At 36.7% G+C, this 23,569-nt stretch overlaps 1 protein-coding gene across 8 annotated transcripts in view; it reads left to right on the plus strand.

Moving 5' to 3' along the window:
- Nucleotides 1-21,093, plus strand: part of LRPPRC (leucine rich pentatricopeptide repeat containing) — a 103,725-nt gene extending 82,632 nt beyond the window's left edge. For all 8 annotated transcript variants that reach the window (XM_081591951.1, XM_081591950.1, XM_081591956.1 and 5 more), the window contains 9 exons: nucleotides 1,038-1,164; nucleotides 6,703-6,791; nucleotides 10,411-10,615; nucleotides 12,383-12,522; nucleotides 12,667-12,782; nucleotides 15,227-15,301; nucleotides 16,466-16,550; nucleotides 18,978-19,120; nucleotides 20,935-21,093. In XM_081591951.1, coding sequence (XP_081448077.1) covers nucleotides 1,038-1,164; nucleotides 6,703-6,791; nucleotides 10,411-10,615; nucleotides 12,383-12,522; nucleotides 12,667-12,782; nucleotides 15,227-15,301; nucleotides 16,466-16,550; nucleotides 18,978-19,120; nucleotides 20,935-20,991 — 1,037 coding nt within the window. In that variant the 3' untranslated portion in view covers nucleotides 20,992-21,093. The remainder of the gene's footprint in view (nucleotides 1-1,037; nucleotides 1,165-6,702; nucleotides 6,792-10,410; nucleotides 10,616-12,382; nucleotides 12,523-12,666; nucleotides 12,783-15,226; nucleotides 15,302-16,465; nucleotides 16,551-18,977; nucleotides 19,121-20,934) is intronic.
- Nucleotides 21,094-23,569: the final 2,476 nt, after the last annotated feature.

A 23,569-nucleotide genomic window follows, 5' to 3' on the forward strand; every position in this document is an offset into this window, starting at 1 on the left:
GAGCTAGTTCATACTCCCATAACTTGTAAACACAAGCATAATTTCTGCTTGGGTTTTACTTTTTTTTTTCCTGCTTGTTTAGAAACCTCTAAAGTAGCCTAGAATATTCTTCTGAGCTTTAATATCATGTTCATTCCTAGTTATGTGTTCTGTATTTTCTTTACATGGAGCTTTATATCTATAAAAGGTCTTGAGTGATAGTTCAGTTATGCCCCACCTTTTTTGTGATTTGTTTATACACAACAGAGTGTGGATTATAGTTTCAGTTGGATGTTTATAGCCAGGCAATTTTATTTCAGAAAAGTAGGTGACTGAAAAGTGTAGTTACTTTTCTTTTGGTAACATCTTTTCATTCACTGACAGTTATTGTGAACAAGTGAAATAAAACTGTTAATCAGTCAAACAAATGTTGCTTAGTTTACTTGTTAGATATCTGTATATTTGAAAATTGTATGTTTTTGTATAAGTCCTGTCGTAACCAAATAATTTGATCTCCTAATTTTAGAATTATAGGCTATATTCACTTTAATGCTATTGTGTTGCAATGTTAACCATAGTAACCACCCACTTATAGATTAAAGATTGCTTTAAAATGAATCTTTTGCTCCCCTCAGTCTAAATTATACCCCTGGTTTATTTGGACTTTAACACACATTTTACAGTTTATTTTGAAACTGGGATCTTTTGACAAACAAATTCGGAAGAGCTGTGTTGTGTTTTTATTGGCATGAAAATAATTTATTGACTTTAGAGAGCTAGTATGAAAAAAATCATTGTAAAAGGAAGCCCTTTCTATTACCATCCACTGGGATTAAGTAGTAGTTTCCAAAACTGTCCCTTACTTTTTTAAAGATTAGAAGAGTGATACCATCTGCTTACTTAGTCAGTATGTATCTCTGTAGAGTGGTATACTGGGTGCGTATTAAAAGAAGCAGAAATACGTGGCAGGGGGGGTTAGGGGCTTTGCTTTAGGGCTTTTCCCCCTCCTTTTTGCCATTTCAGAATAATGTCATCTCATTTTTTGTTTTCCTTCATAGATGCATTTAATATTTTCCTGACAGCAAAAAAGCAAAACATTGTGTTTGACAATGAAGCTTATGCCAGCCTTATAAACTTACTGTTGATGAAGGATAATTCTACGCAAGCAATGCAAGTGAAAGATTTGTAAGTATCAGTTCATTTATTAAACTTCACACTCAAAAAAGAAAAACCTATCATTAGGAATTTTCTAATGATGTATTATAGTAACAGTTGCTTAATTGTCTTCAACTATCCATAGAAATTATATGAAATGGTTTTCTAATTTTAAGGGAGTTTTTAAACTACAAAAAATGGAACTTTTATTTGTCCTGCACACTGCAGTATATTTTATTTTACCTTATAGAACCTCACAACTCATGTATGCTATTCGTATACAGAAAAGTAGTTTGGTTTTTTTGGCGGGGGGGGTGGTGTTCTGTTTTGTTTTATAGGTATCTGTTTTGTTTCTTGTTCAGCTCGATCTGTGTACCTTTTATGGTGGAAGCAGCCTAATATGTGAAGGCATCAAGGGTTTTGAACTTAGGCAAGGCTTTGAATCGTACTTGAAAGCCTTTTGAAAAATTTCTTCCTATCTCTGAACCTCAGTTTTTCTTCTGTGTAATGAAATGGTAATAAATCTTATATTAATTGTTTCTTCTAGGCATTGAAAGACAGGGTGAAGTAGGAAAAAATATATGGTACTCAGCATATTTTAAATACCTTTTCTCTTTCCCTTCTTGTTTTGTAACCTGTTTGTGGTGTTGTAAGTGGTAATGGTTTTGTCTCTCTGGCTAGTTCCCTAGAGTAAAATACTTTTTAAATCAGAACAAGAATAAAGCTTTCTTCCCTGATGTGTTAGTTAACTGACTCGGTTGTCTTATTTCCAAGGAATTAACTTCAGAAGTTAAGTAAATGATGAGAAAGGGCCTAGAAAGGAGTGGATCAAGGTTACCTTCTCTGGAATGTAGACCTGTCCTGTTAATGAGTCAATAGCTTTATTTTTCAATGGCAAAAGTCAGTGTTTTCCTAGTATATTGTAAGTTTTGAAATAATGTTTCCTGGCTAATTTTTGGCCTTCAAAATTTTTAAGTTTCAGCACTTTTGGAATCTTAGAATCTTGAATAGAAGACGGATGTTTGCCACTCTTGGAGTTCACTGGAAAACCTGATTTAATATTAGTGTTATGTTAAAGTTATGCACCATAGGGCCATATTTACTGTTTATGTCTTGGTACATTTTGAAAAATATGTTGTGTGTGATTGTACTTGTATATAGAAATATATCTATATCTCTGTATATACACACAAGCTGTGCATATGTGTGTATATATATATATTCATAATATATACATATAAGTGCTATGTCTCATTTGTGTGTTTACTCAGTTGCTGTTAATAATTAAATTATCTATCTGTGGAATACTCAGTATATCCTCAGTTAGTGACTTGAAAAATTTGACATTGAACAGCATCCTGTCATCTACAACCATTGAAGTCATCCAGGAGGTGCAGATTTTTTCCTAAAGTTACTTTTCTCGAAAAAGTATTGTATAAACACAATCCTCAATTATCAGAGGTATTTTTGAGGCAACAGGGATTTGGGAGGAAGGGGCAGCAGGAAAAAAAGGGCACCATTTTGAGTTGAGAATTGAGTATTGAGAATTTTGTTTTGAGATTATCTGAGGAGATGGAAACAAAGAAAACTTTTTCAAAAGTCTTTTAATCCTGAGGTTGGCCACAAAGACCTCTGAAATACTTCCCAAAAGCACAGATTATAATTCTTCCATTTTAACTTGGCTGCTTCTTGAACGGTGAACCTCACATTCTGGTAGCACAGATTCCTCTCCACCTGCTCCAGAAGTTCTGACTCATCTGATCTAGGGTAGGACCCAGGGATCTGCATTTTACTAGACATCCGAGGTGATTCAAGAATCTCGTGTCTTAAACATTTTGATCACATGCCATTCTCAGTGAGCTGCACTACTGTATGATATGTAAGTATATTATAAAACATAGTCCAAAAATAGAAATTTTTCAAAAATAGAAACAAGCATTTTCTTGCCTCACCCTAGAGCATTCCCACAGTGTGCATACCTCTTACTGAAGTCCCCTGGTCTAGAGTAGTTTTTCCAATTGCATTTGTAACCAGTTAGTAGATGATGAATTCTAGTCAATGGGGCAGAATCAACATCTTTCTTAATGAATAGAAAACATTAAAGCACTCCATGTAGTAAAGATATTTTGTGAATGATTCCTCTCTGTTATATGTGCGTATGTATATTAGTGTGCTGGTCTGTAGTGTAAAGCATCATTTTTTACCATGTCTGACTGAGAATCTTGATCAAACAAGTGTGAAAGCTGTTGACCTAGAAGGTGGTTATAAGCACAGCTCATCTATTTCCACTTATGTCCACAGCCTGTAAAATGTAGGTTTATCTTCTTGCCTTCCGTGCCTCTCTAAGATCTTCACGAAGCCTTGCTGTACTCCTGAGGTCACTTTCATCTTCGCTGTGTTACCGTTTTGGGAGTGTTTTGTAGATGCCTTCCCCATGTAGTTGTGTGGGCCAAAGAGAATTCCTAGGTGAAAAGCTTTCAAATGCCCAAGGGCACTTAATCTGGGAATCTGTGCACATCCTTTTCCTTGAACCAATAAAATGTTGTATCTAACTATGAAGAATTGTAAGAATTGTATCTTGGGTTAGATCTGCATTGGGTAGTTTTGAAAATACCTCTGAACTAGGAATTCAGAAGTGGAAGTTAGAGTTCCAGTTCTCTGTTACCAAAGGAGTGTCCTGTAACTTCCCTCGATTTGTTTCCTGGTTTATTACTAACATTCCACTAGGTCATCTTTTCTACTTCCAACTCTGCATCAGTGATAAGAATGAAAAAGAATTGTTGCTTTTTTTTTTTAGAGCCATCATTATTTTAATATGGTATGACCAAATGAGCCATTGTAGCAAGTGGCTGTACCCCTAGTATTATTCTGGCACTGTTACTCTCACATTACTCCGTAAATAGCAGTCTGTTATAGTTACCTACATGATGCCACTTGTTCATTCTTAAGAGCAGTTGTTTCCCCTTTGAACTAGTGCAGTCATTGTTTTTGCTATACCTTTGCTGTCTCTAATGTGTTACAGATTCACTTGACTACTAATGAGATTTCTTCAGTTTTATTAAGGAGGTTATTTAACCTTCCCAACAAGTAATGGAACCTCAAAAGTAACAAATGCCTTTAACATTTTTGAAAGAAAGAAAGAATTATGTTCTTTCATTTTTAGTTAGAAATACATTTCTTCATGTTTCAAAATAAAAATTTAGGTATAGTGAATTTTTTCAGAAGAGGGGAACTACTTATTCATAAAACAGTAAGGGTTATATAAATTGTTATTTTAAATCTTTGTTAACACTGAACTATATAGTTATGAAATTTGAGAATCATATGGCGATATATCTGCTTTATCTTTGGAGAATAGCACTTTATTTTCTTTTGTTCCTACTAGCTTATTTATTGTGTCTAAAAATAGTGTTAAATCAATCACTGATGCTTTTTACTGGATTGGCCAGGTTTTGTTATCCAAAGTAAGATAAATTCTGATCACTGCCTAATGCCCCGTGTGCATGTTATGTAAGTACAATCCATAGACCAGTCATTGCTCTGAAATCTCTTAAGAGGAAACTTTCCCTGTAATATTATCTTCTTTGGTTAAGACAGATTAACTTTTGCAGTTGATTGTAAGTTACAAGATTGATACCCCTTTCTCTCTGTGATTTTTTTTCCTTTATTTTGGTAGCTCTAAAAATGAAATGTCTAGAATTCTGTGCTGTCCAATCCAGTAGCCACTAGCTATAACCGCCCACTTAAATTTAAATGACTAAAATATAATTAAAGTTTCCATTCCTCCGCCACAGTAGCCAGGTAGCCATGTGTAGCTTGTGGCTACCCTATTGGATGACATGGATAAAAAATATTCTCATCATCACAGTAAGTTTGATTTCACATCTCTGTACTAGATTTTTTTCCAAAAGGAAAGATCAAAATTAAGAATCAGAAGTAAACTTCTCTTATTTTATTGTATTAGTGAATCCATCGCAAAGTTACCAGTACCCTTTGTAGTTTTTCTCCCTTTGTCAGTTTGAAACATTTTGGTTGTGATTGGTCGGTTTTTATATGTAAAACATGTATGTATTCAGCATATAATAGACCTGGGGAGAGTTTTCTTCCTGTTTATCCCCAATTTCAAATTTGTATTGAATACATACCTTCTTGAGATAGGAAGAAATTATTAAAAGAAAAATATTCTGTGTTTTGAGATTTTCAAAAGGTTTGACATCAAGTGTGTCACAAGTTTTGTTACCTTGTGGTTTTAAATGAATTTTAGTTAATATTTTCAAGTAAGTATCATATAATACATGTAATATTGTTGGCATAAGAAGTGAGCTTAATTTTAATAGTGTCTCCTTGTTTATTTAATCATGCTAGAGATTGAGAACGTAAATCCTTTATTTTCTGCAGTTTATAGTCACATGCACGAAACTGCTGACTTAAGAGCTTTGACAGATGGGACAAAGGAAACAAGTCGAACTGAGCAGTGGGTGCTTTGGTGGGATTAAGAGGATCGTCGGGGGAATAAGAAAATCCTGCACCCGAGAACGGCGGGGGGAACCCCAGAGGCTTGAAGTGACTGCGATGATGGGCACATCACGGTGTTTTGGAGGATTTTCTTGGGATTGATGAGAATAATTTAGCAGTGACCCTGCTTTTCTCGCAATCTGCTCAGCTTAGATGTTCATGTCGGCAGGCCAAGGTTGTTAGCAGCCGGACCATCACTGAGCTTGAGAAGGCAAATGGCAGCAATTGCTTTTGCTCCTTTTGACCTTTGGAGATTTCCTAATCGGGAGATGAACCCCAGGGGCATTAAGGATGCTGAAATTTCAACACAGGAGATACACGCACAGTGTAGCAAACAGATCATCTCTGCTGGGGTTTTTTTTCTTCTTCTTTTTAATAAATCATGTAGGTTTTAGTCATAAGTAAAGCAAGTTTTTGCTCTTGAGTTTTAAAAAGTTGGGGGATTTCAAATTTAAGGCTGGGACAAGATTGTGTGAAATTTTACATTTTACTGTAACCGTGGTTTTAGTTCTGCAGTAGGTTCACCTTTAAAAACTATGTATCTAGATGACAGAAATTTGAAAATTAATCAACTGAATGAGATGGTGTTAGTAATATGCTTTAATTTATATTTAAAATATAAAGTGCTGAAAATAAATGCTCATTTTTGTTGCTGAAAGACTAGTTTTTACATTTTATAAATTATGGTGAGTGTAGGAAAAAAAGGAAAAAGTATCCCGCTTAGGATACAGCAGAACAATGCAGGGCATGCAGTTATTTTAGTCATCTAATATGTCAGCATTCAAGAATCTGAACCGATTGTTTAAAAAAAATCTTGTACTTTGTTTCTTTTGTTGCTCATTTCCAACTTTGTCATCTGTCAGAATGCAAAAAAAAATTATCCTTCTATAACCATTGACAGGATAACACAAAAGCTGTCTCCAGGTCGATATTTTGCAGCAATATTTTTAACATACGAACGGTAGTTTTTATAATTTCACCTTGGTGCTCAACCATTTATTATCGTATCAGAAGCATGTCAGTAATTCCTTTCTAAATGTCTGCTTCTTTTAGCGCTGAGACCCACATCAAGGGCTTCACACTGAACGATGCTGCCAACAGCCTCCTCATCATAACGCAAGTTAGGCGGGATTATTTGAAAGGTATGTCACAATGCTTGACCTTTACGTCACATTAATGCCTCTGCAGATTTTTCTTGTAACGCCCTTCGAATACTTGGATAAAGGAGTCCATTTAGCAAATTACCTGCTTATCAAGAGCCTTTTGTGGTAGCTGAGAGACGTAAATTACTGTACATGCATTTATAATACAGCTTGAATATGAATGTACTTGTCATTTGACCACTTAGTCCAGTTTCCATTCCATTTAACACAAGATGGGTTTTCTTAAGATGAATCACAGCTCTTCAGACATGCAAAATTTGTGTTCCAGAACGAGAGAAAGTACAGGCTTTCAAGTGCGTTAAAATTCACAGCACAAGTCATTTTTTTGCTTTGGAAATTAACATACTTTAGAGCATCTGAAACAATTCCCAGCACTTGTTTCTTGCATATTGTGTTGGTTGTGTGTGAGATAGCAAATGAGTTAAATTGAGTGTTAAATGTGTGGGATTGTGCACCAAATGATTACAATATTGATTTTTAAAACTTAATCTAATTCTTTTTTAATAGTTCATAATACCAACAGCAGTAAGATACCATATTTATTTGGAGTTTGGAGTTTTTAAATGAATATTAAGAGGATAACACCAGAGAAATTGGAGATGACTCTGGGGAGGATTGGGACATGGGGCCATTTGCTTGGCGGAGGCTGTTTATGGGTTTGGAGAGGGATGGATATGGATGGGATGGGCTTATGAATGGGCTCCCAAGGGGGAAAAATGATGACTCTTAAATTTAGATAAGCATCTGTTCACATTTAATTTTACATTTGAATTTTAGTCAATACAGTAACACCACAGATTTTGCCGATGTAGCAAAACCACTTAGGAACTCTTTAGGGAAGGTTGAAACAGCTTTTTAACTGTTAAATATGTGTATTACCTAGTTTTTTCCTCAATCTGTGAGAATGGTGTTATTCTTCACTTGCATGCTTATAGTAGAATTTCACATCCCTGAAAGTTGCTGTCTAATTGTGCAGCTTTAATGTTACCTGTAATGCCTAGAGGTATTGGACTATAGATGTCTTCCTAATTAGTGAGGACTGAGTGTGTAAGTGATGATTTCTGCCTTCGCAGAATTGCTGCTTCAGTATTCTATATGCAGGACCAGCACATTAAACAGCCCAGCCTTTAGTCATAACGGAGTGTTGTGTGGTTTGCTATTAAAACTTCAAAAGCTTTCATTTTCAGTAGCAAAGGCTTTTAGGCAAGTTGCTTTTTAAACGCAGATATGATAAATTTTTTCTACTTTTTGTATTTTTATTTTATTTTTTGGCCATTACACACAGCATGTGGACTCTTAGTTCCCCAACCAGGGATCAAACCCCATGCCTGCTGCAGTGGGAGTGTGGAGTCTTAACCACTGGACCACCAGGGAAGTCCCTGATAAACGATTTTAAAACATCAAAAAATTAAATTTTCTCCCCATATAAATAAGCTCATTTTTGTAAATAGCTTATATTTCTATAGACATGGAGATCAGAATAAAATACTTTTTTTAATTTCAAGGGGTTGCTTTTTGAGCTGAATCTGATCAATGTTTAGTTGACTGCTACCCTACTTGTATGTTAGGTTATCCTGTGAAAACAACAAGAAACTGATATAATTTCACATCTGTTTTCATCTATTCAGTTGGAGACTGATTGAGAGCAGAAATCATGAGCCCACTTTCCGTGCCTCCCATGGAGTAATAACCTCCAGTGGTCATTGTCAAGGGCAGGATGGTGTTGGCACTATCCATATTACCTTATTTTTGCTCCATGGCTGACTAGAGCTCCCAATTGAAAAAAAAAAAAAAATCGGGTTTCTTTTTCTCAATTCCATCTAAAGCAGGAAGAAAAATAAAGCCAATTCAGTCTTAATCTAATTTAACTAGCTTATGCTGTTGTGGAATATTAATAGCTGATACATCACAACTTGGCAATATAATGAGTATTACTCAGGGCGGAGGGTGTGGGTGGGAACCGCTTTTGATGTCTCATAAGTCATGAACTGTACAGAAGGCAAATTATGTATGGGAATATGATTTCAGTTCCAAGGTCCCCTGCTTCCTTTGGGTAGACATAAGGTGATCTATTCTCGATCCTCCACTCTTTGACACACACGTGCACCCGTAGATGCAGGCTCCAGTGTGCTTAAGGTCTTGGGTTGGTGTCTAACAGTATGACCTTAAAAAAATTAAGGAAATTATTTAAACTATCGGTACCTTAGTTTCCCACATATAAATTTGGTGCCTCAGAAGGTTAGTTGTGAGTGTAACTGCTTAATCTGTGTCTGGAGCATAGTAAGTGCTCAACATACGTAATAAAAGCTCGATAAACACTATCATCCACATCATTATCTTAACTATTTGATCTACTTGTAGGAAGATGCTTCTTAGCTGACAGTATCCCTGGCTAATATGAATATTCCAAAGTTGATTATCTGTGTATGACCACCAGTTAAGAAGATTTTATCAAGCCTATTTTCTATAGATAAAATTTTTTATTTCCTGTATGTTCATATGCATCTGTAAAATTTTATTGAATATACTTTTTAACCTTTTTTTCCCTTTTCCCCATTTGAGAATCCCTGATTTAAAGTATAGATTTGGAGTAATAATAAATTTTTTATTCGGTAATAAATACTAAATTCATGATGTCTTTTATCATATCACTTTTAATAGCGTGTTTAATTGTTACCCTTTCCCTATTCTTCTGTTAACGATGGACTGTTCTTATTTGGAAAGCTGCTTTGAGAGTCTTTGTTTTGTGTAGGTTGCATTGCCTTAATTGCTAGAGAGCCATGAAGTTTTCTTTGGTAGCAGTGATTGTTATGTTAAGTACTACATTCCCTCCAGTCCACCACTGTATTTAGTATAATGATTTTGCTAGTCTGGCACTTAAGTCAGTAACTCAGAAGGATATTCCATATTTATCCATAATCAAATACTTGTAAGTTTGATATTAAAAAAAAAACAATTCTGTGGAGAGCTTCCCTGGGAACCTGATGAGCTTTCTTTTCTCTGAAAAATCAGTGCAAGAAAATATCTGCATGGTATTCAATCATGTAAAATAAATTTGTCGCTGCGTGAGCTGAATGTTCCAGGTTGGCTGTTCATCTTGTATGATCAAACCTTTTTGGATTAGAAAGAGATACTGTTTTCAAGAAAGAATCTTTGGAATATTAGAAAGATTTTGATAATGATGAATCTCTTGAGTATAATAAAATCTGGGGAAGTGTGAATGCGGGTAAAAGTTACATAGTTTTGGAAAGTCTTTAATTTTTTAAATTCTTCCTTATTTATATTTCTCTGAACTTGTCAACTTCCTTGAAATTAGTCACTAAATGTTGTCCCTGAATGGAACCTGCTTTCTATCGGTAACATTTGCATTTTCTGTGTGACTTAAGGAAGAAATTTCTCTGGTCTCTGATATAGTCAAATAAATAATTTTTTTTTCAGGTTTCACATAAAGTATTAATATTTTCTATAATATAGAATAAAAGTATTAATAGCTTTTTGTGTATAGTCATTTGGTGCTCATATCAAAAGCTAGTTCTCAAAATGCATTGTCAGTACATTTCATATAAGAAAAACTCTGTCGGCTGCTTTTCTATTGTAGATGCTCTGACAACACTAAAAACAGCCTTAGATCTGGACCAGATACCTTCTAGATTGGCAGTGACCCGCCTTATTCAGGCATGTGCCTTGAAGGGTGATACGGAAAGCATACATGACATTCAGAAGTTGGTAAATGGACTCGAGGATACAATTGGACTTTCTCGTATGGTTTTCATCAATAACATTGCTTTAGCACAAATAAAAAAGTGAGTATCTTCAAACTTTCTTTTCCTCCGCTGTACACACTGGAAGGAACATTATCTCAAATACCACCTTTTAAAAACTAGGCAGGCTATTAGAAACCGTATCAACTGTAGAGGAAATAGTGATGCCAGTTGCTGCCTGTTTTATAATTGTCAGGGAATAATTTTGTTTTACAAAATATGTTTTAGCTGTAAATTAAATCGTAAACAACATTGATCAAAATTTTCAAATTCATAAAATTTGCCCCACGGTTGGTAACTTTTCTCATTCATACATGCCAGGCCCTTGTTGAAAGACTTTTTCACGAAAGTGAAAAATAAGTTCATTTGAAGGTCAGCAACACTTGAAGGTGACACTCTGCCAGAACATCATGAAATGGGTGGCCCTACAAGCTTATTAAAAATATGCATTTCTATTTTGTCCACCCTCCTATCCATCCACCCCTGTCAACACACACCCACACAAAGGGAGGTATTTACAGGTGATTCTCTTACCACCATTTCTAGATTCCTTATTGAGAATCACTATTGTAGAAATAAATAAGAACTTGATTTTTGTTAGCCTCACTGGTGAAGTTAAAGATTCATGGGGGTAATTATGGAATTGACATTCTTCATGCTTTTAGGAGAAAAAATGTTCTTTACCAATTAATCTTACATACATGTAATGGGTTGTGATACTAAAAAGTCTTATTGGCTTTTACAGGGTTTTTTGTTTTTTCCTCTTTCTTTGGACAGAAGTTGTTTTGTTTTTCCCCCTTCTAAAACTGTTTCCCCATATAGAACTTTAAACTTTCCCTTTAGTAAGAAAATGTGATTATTATTTTAAGTTAGAAGATTCCAGAAAGTTATTCAAGAAAGATCTGGATGAAGTTTTAAATGTTACCATATAATCAGAGTTTTATATGATGTGGAGATGTTTTTATTCACTATCAAATATAATTGACTATTAAATTATTCTCTAACTAAAACCTTTAAGAAAAATTTATTGTAATGGGGTTCATTTTTAGAGAATTCTTGTTTTGGGTGATAATTCCAACATAAAATTGATTGTTTGGATTTGGAGTACCATACCATAACTGTAAAGTATCAGTTAAAGAGCACCTTAACCAAAAAGTCATAAAGATAATTTTCATCATAAGTTGTTTAATAAGGGGCCATGTAATTAATTTTTTAAGAATGAAGTATGAAGATACTTTGTTCAGAGAACTTTGATATAAATTGAATATTTTTCAAATGTTGTATATTACCTGACAAGAACAAATTGTTGTGACTGTGGGTTGAGAGACATGAAAATGTACCTTTTGCAGACATCATCAGCATTTTTAAGAATCCTGAGATTAACATTATCTTTACTTCATGCAGTAGTGACCAGTTGTAGATTATAATACCAAAGTAAGTATAAAAGATTTCATTTTATATCCAAACAGCTGCAAAAACAAAACATTGAAATACAATAATTTTTTAAGTTACTGTCTTTAATTCTTCTCTGTATAGTTGTTTGTTCTTTTCTCTAGAGCAGTGTTTTAAAATAAGCAGCCACTTCAGTTATTTGTTGCAGCATAAAGCACCCAGTGATTGCCTTTGCCACGTAAATGTAATTTGGTTCAACTTGTGTAATGTTTTTTATCTGGTTAATTGTAAACATATTGTCTTTTTTCCCCTAAAGTGCTTGCATGTGTAAATACTAAATTACCTGTACTGAAACTGCCTGCAATATTAATATAAAAGCAAATATTTCTTTGTAATTTATTTTACTTTCTTTTACAGTAATAACATAGACGTTGCAATAGAAAGCATTGAAAATATGCTTACTTCAGAGAACCAAACTGTGGACCCTCAGTACTTTGGCTTGGCATACTTATTCCGAAAAGTCATAGAGGGACAGTTGGAACCAGCACTTGAAAAGAGTAAGTTAGCTCTTCTGGTCGAAGAGCAAAGACGCACTTTCTCTAGCGTGTCTGGACTGACTGTCTTTGGTGAGTGAGTTAGTTATACCATTGTTTAAATGAAAGATTTTTCTTACTTGTCTTTTTTTTTTTTTTTTTTTACAGTAAGCATCATGGCAGAGAGATTGGCCAATCAGTTTGCAGTTTACAAACCTGTAACTGATCTTTTCCTTCAGCTCGTGGATTCAGGCAAGGTGGATGATGCCAGAGCTCTCCTACAGGTAATGACCCACCACATGTGGAGCAGTGAGGCTTTGTGACTTGTGTGAAGTCAGCTGAGAAATTACTAGGGTTAGGTATGTGGTGGAAGACTGGAAGTGAAGTCCAGCACTGCTAGCACATTTAAATTCAATGTGACTCAAGGTTACATGACAAGGACTGGATTGTATGTTACAGGTTGCTGGTTTTAAAGATGCCAAATTGGACTAGAAATGTCTTTAGAGTTAAATGGGGGTGGAAAGAGACATGTTTTGCCAAAATGATTTAAAGACAAATGTTTCTGTGCAGATAGGTATTGCAAAACAGTTCCTTTGATTTCCTACTTTAATTTCTCTAGTGCTCTAAATACCGTGCGTCACCATGGCAACACAGTTTGCAAACAAAAAGTAGGAAATGTTTTCTTTTCAAGTACCGCTTCTCTTGAATACTCAAACACTCTTGGTGCCTTATTCAAGATTTATTAAGAGTCAAATTTGCTTTCTATTCACTTGTGTGTCACAGACACATTAAATGACAAATGCAGGTCTCTGTGGCCCGCACTCTCAGTTAAATTAGCAATCTTCAGGGAAGGAGACAACTGCATTCATGCCATTTTAACAGCACTAAATATAAAGCCGTGCCAAGTGCCGACAGAACGGTGGGTGATCGGAGCTGCCACTGGTAATGTACACAAACAGGCACCGCCAGGGAGCCCCTTCCCAGCAGGTGGCAGTCAAACAGTCACCGTGATCCCGCCATCGACTGTGTTTGTGTAGACTCCCTGTGTCAAATTGAGGCCTGGGACCAATTTCTGATAGTAAATAGTATTACATTCACTTACGTTTTTGCTAGCTGTGACACATCTTAGGTAGCAGATAGGGAAGGGGAAAGTGAACTCACCTGCTTGTGATCCTGAAAGGTCATCCAGTTCGAGAGTGGAATCCAAGCCATTTGTAAAAGGAATTCCTGAGAAATTTCTCTGTGTTAACAGTTTTGTGAAAAGTATAAATTGGCACTGCCTCTAAAGCTTTTTTTACTTTTGTTCCTGGAGAGAGAGAAATGCCAATTATTTGAGAATTTTCTTGTTTACCTTTTTTTTTTTCCTTAAAAAAAATTTGTTTTCAAACAAGTGGCAATTTATAATGGGGATTCAGGAATCTTTTCATTGTTCTATCTTCTTGTCTTCAGTGTTAAAAGCTTTATCTTGAAAAGAATAAAATCTCATGTTTTGTCTCTGTATGGTACATACCTAAGTGTACCTACTCAGGTATATGGATGTCTAGCTGAGTATTCATTCAACTGTGACACATTATTACGATAGCTCTTTAGAAAGGTGCACTTCGTGTTTCATTTACAAGCTTTTTCTGAGCCATGGTCATCAAAGCTCTTCTTAGTAGCCCAGGGTGGGAGACACTGGGGCTGTGATGACCACCCTCAGAGCTGCATGTACCCACAGCAGCCTGTCCAGAGCTCTTTATGACAGCCAAGTGTTGCTGCAACAGCTTTGTCTTTTCAATTTTATTCCTTCAATAGACTGTGGTTTCAGATGGTAAACCCTTTACCCATAAACCCTTTACCCATTCTTTACCTGCCTGTCAAACAGTTAAAGATTATTCTTACTGTAGTGAAAAATATCTTATTCACAGATGTCGAAAGCATCCATTTATAGTGTAAATGTTCTGTGTGTCCCCCAAAGTTCTTTTTATACTAGTCGTTTTAGTATTGACAATGTTTTAAAGCTTTGAAAGAGCAATATGCTTTTAGAAACTTAAGAGAATGACATCTGCGATGAATGTAAACTAAAATATTGTCTTGCCATATTTGATTTTACTATAGCATCTAAGATGGGATAGACACTTGATTTATCTGGTCTGTCATATAAACTTTTTTTTTTTTTTTTGAGTTTAACTTTTGTCTCTTTCTCAAGCACTGGCTGTCTGTTGCAGTGAAAGCCTTTTATAAAATAGAGAGATTGAAATCAGTCCTTTTGTATGCATAAGTGTAGGTAATTATACTTTAAAGAGAACTTGCTTTGTACATTTTAATTTTTATAAAGAAACGAGCAGTTATCTCCCTGACACCTTATTAAATGTATAATTAACCTTATGATCCTTAGCTCACTTGTGAATGCTTGGCAGTATAATTGGAGAGGCATAGTGTTTCTTTTTTCCCTCTTTCTTTGCAGTCCTAAACCTTATTCTGTGGTTGTTGAAGCATTAGTTTAATTTTTCCCTTTTCTTTTTAAACAAACTTTATACTTGCAGTGCCAAGGACAACATTCACAAAAGCTTGGCAGAGCTTGCACTTGTTTTCTTTTTTTGCTTTGAAAAAATTGGTAGACTATTAGGCCTTCCTGTTAGTAATGATACATTACTATATTACTGTGAACTTTCTTAATTGGAAATATTCACCTTGGTCCCCTTGTTTATCAAAACCGTCACTTACTGAATAATGTTTCGATTTTTAGAGGTGTGGTGCAGTTGCTGAACAAATCCCGATTTTCTTGGTGTTCTGTATTAGGAATTCTCGGAGATCAGGAAAGGTAAGGTGCTGTACTTGTTGCCAAGGCAATAATGCTATGAGCGAGTCTTATTCAAAGGTATTGAGTATCATAGAAGAGCTTTTTGATTCAGGACCTTTTCTAAAAATGCTACAGAGATTGAACACTTGCTGGCCTGAACTTGTTTACTTTTTTAGATATTTATGCAAAGTCAGTTCTGGCTCCTTGGTTGTATTGGAAATGCAAAACAGGTTCATGCAGTGCATTGAGCCCTAAGAAAGGACCCTTAGGAGTGTAAGATACAAATCCCATTGCTTGGGTCACTGGATGAGTTTCAGAGTGCAGAACTTGAGGGAGATGCCTGCTACAGAGCGCCTCCTGTCAGGTGACTCCGGGAGAAACTGCGAGGTAGAGGAACTCTTTAGCTTATTTATACTAAAAGTATGTGTGTATGTATGAAACAGAACCAAGCTTATTGATGTTTATTTTAAAAAAAAGAACAAAAGCATATTTCAAAAATGCCCTTTTAGATTCGATTTTACCTGTGAATGGGCCCCAGAAACCTTGTTCTTAGGTTATTTGGGCACATTATGAAGTTTTAAACTGAGCGCCAGTTGTAATGTTTGTTTTATGTGGAACATTTAGGTTGTTTCCAACTCTGGAAACTAATTTTCCTTAATTTTCACATAAACATACTTTTTAAAAAAAAAATTTACCTAATTGCACTTTTCTCTCTGACTCATATATTTAGTTACAGCAGGCATCATTTAGAAAATATTGAGTTGCCTTTTTTTCCTTTCTATGAGATCATATAAAATGATGTATATTTACATATAACCTACCACTCATCACTGGTAAATGTTAAATCATCCCTAGATTACTTACAATACCTAATACAATGTAAATGCTATGTAAATATTTGCTAGCACCCAGCAAATTCAACATTTGCATTTTTGGACTTTATAGAATTTTTTGTTTCTCCTGAATATTTTTGGTCCAGGGTTGGTTAAATCCACAGACTTGGAACCCACAGGCTACAGAGGGGCTGACTATACTAAAAGATACAAAAGAGAAATAGTCCATTAAATTGAGTAGGCAGTTCTACTATATTATTGTTAAGTTTTTATGATATAATGTCCATATATCAGTGTCATATTTCACTGTTCTTTTGAGTTGTGGTGATGTTACCTATATTTAATTTCCTAGGCACCAGCTATGAAGTCTTTGTTAGAATTGATTCCTGAATTAATTGACAAGGAAGAAGCATACACTTGCATCATGAAAAGCTATGGTAATAAGTCTCATGTAACTGCATTATTTAAGTGATTTAAATATTTGTAGTATAGTCAACAAGTCTTCAGCTCAAAAGCAGTAATCCTAAATATCAGATAATCGCTTATGGTATAAATAATTTACTTAGCCTTAGGATATGTTTTAAAACTATAGTTAAGGGGGTTCCCTGGTGGCTCAGTGGTAAAGGATTTGCCAGCCAATGCAGAAGACATGGGTTTGATCCCAGATCTGGGAAGATCCCCACACACCATGGGGATTAAACCTATGCGCCACAACTATTGAGCCTGTGCTCTAGAGCCCAGGAGCTGCAACTGCTGAAGCCTGTGTGCCCTAGAGCCTGTGCTCTGCAACACGAGAAGCCACTGCAGTGAGAAGCTTGTACCCCACCACTGGAGAGTAGCCTCCGCTCGCCACAACTAGAAAAAAGCCCGTGCATCAACAAAGACCCAGCACAGCCAAGAAATAGAAAAAACCTGTATTAAAAAAAAAAAATCTGAAATTATTCTTATAGGTTAATGTAAACTATCTGTGAGCATCTTCTGAGGGGCCCTGCTGTGTTGAGTTACGATCCAGGTTCCTGGAAAGACTTGGAAGTCCACTTGGGTGTACATTCTGGGAACCAATCCTACCCCTCCAACGGCCTGCCACCTGAAGTACAGTGTAAAATGGCTATATGTTTAAGACTTCACTTGCCTGTTTGCTCCTTCAGTGGCCTACCTACCTACTCTTGGAAATAGCAAACACCTTAATTAAAAAGGGGGCCCCAAGGTTTTACCTGAAGTCACAGCTTTGAAATTGTAGTCTTTTAAGCAGTTTTCCTCCCTGGTTGCCAGGCAACCACATGTGGAAGGGAACCAGTCTAAAGTTTCCTCAGTAATTAAGATGAATGTCAGCATTCTTAAGTTATGATCAGCTGTCCATCTGACACCTGCTGATTTGTTCACTTCAGCCAAAGGGTAAATAAAGAGTTGCTTTGTGGATTTGATTGTTGGCAGGACACCAGACTTAGCAATCAGAATTCTCCATTTTTATACCCTTATGAGCGGAACATGATATATGTCGAAATAGTGCTATAATCATGAACTTTCTTAAGGTTACATTTGCAGAATTGGCAGGTATTAGTAATATCTAAGATGAAGTAGTGTAAAACGGCATGAAGTTAGTACTAAATTGCATGGCAGTTGGGAGGGAGAAGAGCAGGGAGATCGGGAAGTAAGGAAAGAGAAGAAGATGGGAGAGTTTGGGGAGCAGCTCCCTAGAAGATGGTAGAGCTTGGGCTGAGCCCTTGACAGTGGCAGGAGAAGGCTTTGGTCTCTTAGGGACGGGAGCAAAGGATTTACACAGAGGAAACTGACTTCACCCAAACTAAAGATCTGTTCAGCTTCAGTGAGAGGTGTAGAGTCATCCTCAGTCCCTCTAGGGAGATCCTTGATTGATCCCTGAACATCCCACATCATCCTGGAGGCCCACCTTGGTGCTGGTAGAGTTGGGATTAATTATTCAGCATCAGTGTAGGGTAGATGTTAGCAATCTAATGCAAGATCAAAGAGTCGGATCACCAACAATTCTTAGCAGAGCTTGTATAATTTCAACAGTGAACTTAAAAATATTTGTATACCAGCCACAAGTAGAGAGCCAGCTAAACCTAGCTCCTATTGAGGGGGATCACTAACTATGCCTCATTTGCATATTTTAGAATAGGAGAATGTACTGAAAGTCTTTTGGTGTTGTTTAGCAGCTGATCTTGATGTAGATACAGACTTCCACATTAGTTATTTTTACATGCCCCTCATCACAAAAGCGGAGAAGGCAATGGCACCCCACTCCAGTACTCTTGCCTGGGAAATCCCATGGACGGAGGAGCCTGGTGGGCTGCAGCCCATGGGGTCGCTAAGAGTCAGACACGACTGAGCGACTTCACTTTCACTTTTCACTTTCATGCACTGGAGAAGGAAATGGCAACCCACTCCAGTATTCTTGCCTGGAGAATCCCAGAAACGAAGGAGCCTGGTGGGCTGCCGTCTATGGGGTCGCACAGAGTCGGACATGACTGAAGCGACTTAGCAGCAGCAACAGCAGCATTACAAAAGTCACTGAATTAGCCTGATTTCAAAGTGTGGTTTTAAACAGAAGAAATTGAATGGTATGTGCTTACTCTATGATTGAAGACTTCCATTTGTGGTCAGTTGAACTAGCATGGATCTTTTAAAATAGCTGTGTTGTCGTTTTCCTTCTCTTTCATAGTGAGACGTGTGGGGAAGGAAGACTGGATTGTAGATCCTGAATATGGTTTTTTTTTGTTGAAGGTAGTTGAGTATTGGTTTCGTTTAGGATAAAGGGATCCAGGAGTCGATGAATGGCTAAGTGTTTGGGAAAAACAAGAAGATAGGTTGACTTTATCTATGATTAATATATTTTTTTCTAGTCTTGGACAGTGATGTTGCATCTGCTAAAGCACTATATGAAAGTTTGACTGCAAAGAATGTAAAATTGAATGATCTGTTTCTAAAGCGTTACGCAGTTTTGCTGAAGAATGCTGGAGAGTCTGTCCCTTTCACTGAACCTCCTGTGAGTATTTCTTAATTAAGAGGGGGGAAAAATACCTCTACAGATTTGTATATGCTTCATAATAATGTGTGAAAAATAAGGTGAATACTTAATTACATGAGGATTAGATCTCTGTGAAGGACCCTCCAGGGAGGGCTTCAGGAACTAAAGTTATGCTACGGGTCTGGCTGCCACAGAACACAGCCCTCTGGGACCGAGGTTTAAAATAGAAGGTCAGTCTCAGAACTTCAGGTGTAGATACGAATTTATCAAATGTCCTTGGGGCAGTTCTCTCTTCGTTTCAACTTGAAATAGGATTTAATGGCCGTATTTCAATAGCTAAGCATATTATGTCACTGTTAATTACTTGCTCATTTCCATTTTTAAATAAGTTGGTTTTTATTTCTTTATCTGGGATTTTTTAATTGAAGTATAATTGACATAGCATTATATTAATTTCAAGTGTACAAAATAATAATTTGATATTTGTAGATATTGCAGAATGATCACCACAGTAAGTCCTGTTAACACTGGCCACCATACATAGTCAAAAAATTTTTTTTCATGTGAAAACTTGTAAGATCTGTGCTCTCAGCTGCTATCAAATGTGCAGTACAGTATTATTAACTTTATGTATGTATGGCTTACCCATCTTCCTCCTCCCCAACCCCCACCTCTACCTGCCTCTGGGCGACCACTAACCTAGTCTCTATATCCATGAACTTTGTGTTTTTCAGATTCTAGATATAAGTGAGATCACACAGTGTTTATCTTTTTCTGTCTGGTTCATTTCACTTAGCACAATACTCTAGAGGTCCATCCTTGCTTATTGTTGGCAAGTGGCAAGATTGCATTCTTTTTTATGGCAGAATAATATTCCTGTGTCTCTGTGTGTGAGATTTTCTTTATCCATTCATCCATCAATGGATGTTTAGGTTGTTTCCTTGTCTTGGCTCCTCTTAACTCTGCAGTGAATATGCAGGGAGCATATATCTTTTTGAATTAATGTTTTCTTTTTTTTTTTTTTGGATAAATATCCAGAAGTGGAATTGCTAGATCGTATGTTAGTTTTATTTTGACTTTCTTGAGGAGCTGTGATACAGTTTTACTTAGTGGCTACACCAGTTCTGTTCCCACCAACAGTGCATATGGGCTCCTTTTTCTCCATGTCTTCACCAACACTTGTTATTTCAAGTCATATTTTTACAGTAGCCATTCTAATAGATATGAAGGGAGATCCATCTCAGGGTGTTTTTTGTTTGCATTTCCCTGATTGGTGATGTTGAGCAGCTTTTCATGTACCTCTTGGCCACTGTAGTTCATTTTTGGAAACATGTCTGTTCAGTTCCATTGTTGCTATTGAGTTATATAAATGCTTTGTATGACAGTTAACCCCCATCAGATATATATGTTTGCAAATATTTTCTCCCATTCAGTAGGTTGCCTGGGAAATTTTGTTTTACTTGGCTTTGTTTAATAAGAGAGAGCGTATGTGCAGAATTCCTTTTTACTGTTTCACTGAACTGGAAGTCGCTGAAACATGTTTATTTCAAACCTCTTAACCTTCCCAAGGGAGGCTGCAGAGTCTCCCAAGTGTGCACACCTGCACACACAGAGCAGGGGCTCTTGGTGCTTTGACTCTGACTTGAGGCCTCTTGGATAGGTGATTTCACGAAACAAAGCAGAGTGCTGAAGCCTTGAGGGGACGGCAGCTATCATGGGCCCAGCAGTCTGTCCTGCCAGTTTGCAGTATTTTATGATTTCCAAGTTTTGTGCCATCATCTCTTGCTGGTAACTCTTATCTGTAACTTCCCTCCCTTTTTTCTTGTCTACAGGAGAGCTTTGAATTTTATGCAAATCAGCTAAAGGAGTCAAAGGAAACCCATTTGTGAAGCAAGCCAGCACTATTTTATTTTGTGTGTATTTGTGATTCTGTGTCTAAATGTTATTTTTTAAATGTGTTTTAGAGGACAAAATAAACAAATAAAAAGTGACTTTGTTGTTGTACTTTTATTTATTCATAATGTTGATAATGTTCACCATCTTACTGACAATAACTGTATATTAAGTCACTAGACTTTGAGTTTTGCCTACACTGTAAATCTATGGCACTTTCTTTGAGGCTCCTGGTGTATGAGGCCATAGTTGTTCAGGGTTCTTCTCCCCATTGACTTTTCAGATCCTCGGCTATTTTGTTCCTGTGGTTGACTTGCTTGTCAATATTGTTTATCTGAAAAAATTTGGATCCAGACAAAATGATGCTCAGTGGCCTTTCTGATGCTTAATATTCAATGAAGTAACAATTCTTTACTTACACACTCTGCATACTTTCCAGTTTGTAAAATGTTGGCACCAGAAAGCATCTAATGTGTCATCAAATCCATCGCTTGTCATTTCCAGTGAGACGCTGAGACTCAAAGAGACTTGCTGGGTCAGGGTGCTCCCTCCACGCCTTCCCTTCTACCACAGTGGCTCCCACAGACCTCTGTTCACTGAAGTCTCCAGATCTGCATCTGAGTCATGAGTTTGATCATGAAGTAGAGCAGTGCAGTGCGTTCATCATGGTTTCAGGTCTTCAGCATAAGCTCTACCCTACACTGGACTTGTTACTTCATTCGCACACCCAATGAATATGTGAATAAGTATGTGAAGGAGTGAAATCTTGGTTTGTATTCAGTTTTACCAGAGTTGTCCTCAAATTTGCCTTCATGCCTGTTAATATCTACACTGTAAGTCATTACTATAAAAGAATTTAAGGTGGGTAGTCAAGATAGTCTGTCATCTTACTATGTAATGTCGACCTACTTTGGGATTATGGTATTACTTAAAAGTTGAAAATGCTTTAATTGAGACTTATCCCCATTTGGTGTATTCCTTGTTCATTTGAAATCAGTGATTAGCTACTGTTTTGGTTTCCATGAGGTTGCTTGGTTCCCACCATGTACAAGAAGGGGGACCTTGCCTTGGTGGGAAATAAGCCAGCCTCACGCTGTTTATGCTGCTAACTTGTGTGTTGTTGGGACCAACCGTCCTGCATCTAGGGCCTGCAGATGTCATGAGAAGGGAGGGTTGATGGAGGGAAGCCAAGGAATAATGTTATGGTGGCACCAACCATACTTTTCTTCATCTGTGTTCTGTAGAATTAGACCTGAGGAATGGGGCTCCATCAGTGCTGAGTCCCAGCTTCCAGAACTTAGTCCTAAGCTTCCCTTTGTGCACTTTTCAGGTGCAGGACCTATGCGTGTTGTTTTGATAATACCTGATTTGCCATGAGCCTCACTCCACTAGGGATTCCATTGAAAAAGGCTCTGTATTTTGTAGTTATGCCAATCATAGGTTAGTTGAGCTGAATTTTATTAATAGTCATTGAAATAGGTCTCTAAGATGAGGAACAACCTTGGGACAAAATCTGAACTTCCCAGTCATTTTTACAGAAACTCAGTACAATCTCATTTACATGAAGTGACTCCAAGCCAGCCTTGTGTATGGACTCTGGTAGAATGTGGGTCTAGTGCAGAGGAGGTAGATATAAACCCCTTGATGAGCTTTTCCTGCTTAATAACATTTCTAGCAAGCTGAACCATTAAATATATTTCATATATTAAAGAACTATCGAGTCATGTATCTGTAGCACTGTATTGACTTCCCCTTTTGAATGTAAACATTTACCATATAACCATGTATATTCTAGATGAGCTTATGAATACTTTCTAAATATCTATTAGCAAACTTGAAATAAATGGGAATATAAATACAATTACAGCAATACTCAGTGGTATCTTTTAGACTCAAATTAGAAGCATACAGGTGATTCTAAAAAGTAAATGTCATAAACCTTGGAAAAGTATAGTGTTTTATAATACAGTTGTATGTGTATTTAAACCTAATATTTTAATGTGAATTGCTTTGAATAAATTGTATTCCAGCAACCTGTGGGCTTGTTCATTTTTATCTTACCAAATTTTTATATAACCACTTTAAGCCATTTCAAGGACTTGAGTCTTAAAATTTTTAATTAAAAATTGTGTGGTGGCCTCTGTTGTGGCCAGAATTTCCTTGTCAAATGGTGCACAGGTTGTGTGTATGAAGTCACTGCTTATCTGTTTTAAGGATGAGCAGATATTTGAGATCTCCAAGGTCCATGGTTGGTGAGAATTAGAGTTGGATGTGTGGTAAATGACAAAACAAGGGGGACTTTTAAGTGTCAGACGAAGCATTTTAAAGCTGTATAGAGGAGTGGGCTCCACTCCACCAGGGCTGTGCACACTCCTGTCTTCCTACCTTCCCTCTCCTGTTCCTTGTTTGTGAATGCTCTCTGAGGATGCTTCAGTGCCCCTGCTCCCACTACAAATAATTGTTCTCTCTCCAGGGCCCCCGCAGCTGCTTGAAAGCAGAGCAGATAACCAGTCAGGCAGGTTGTGAACTCCCTGAGGGTCAGTGCTTTGTCTCCTGTCTGTGTATCCCCAGCCT

This window comes from Giraffa tippelskirchi, chromosome 4 (genome assembly GCF_054371585.1).
Source record: "Giraffa tippelskirchi isolate mGirTip1 chromosome 4, T2T-mGirTip1v1.2.pri, whole genome shotgun sequence".
Lineage (NCBI taxonomy): Eukaryota > Metazoa > Chordata > Mammalia > Artiodactyla > Giraffidae > Giraffa > Giraffa tippelskirchi.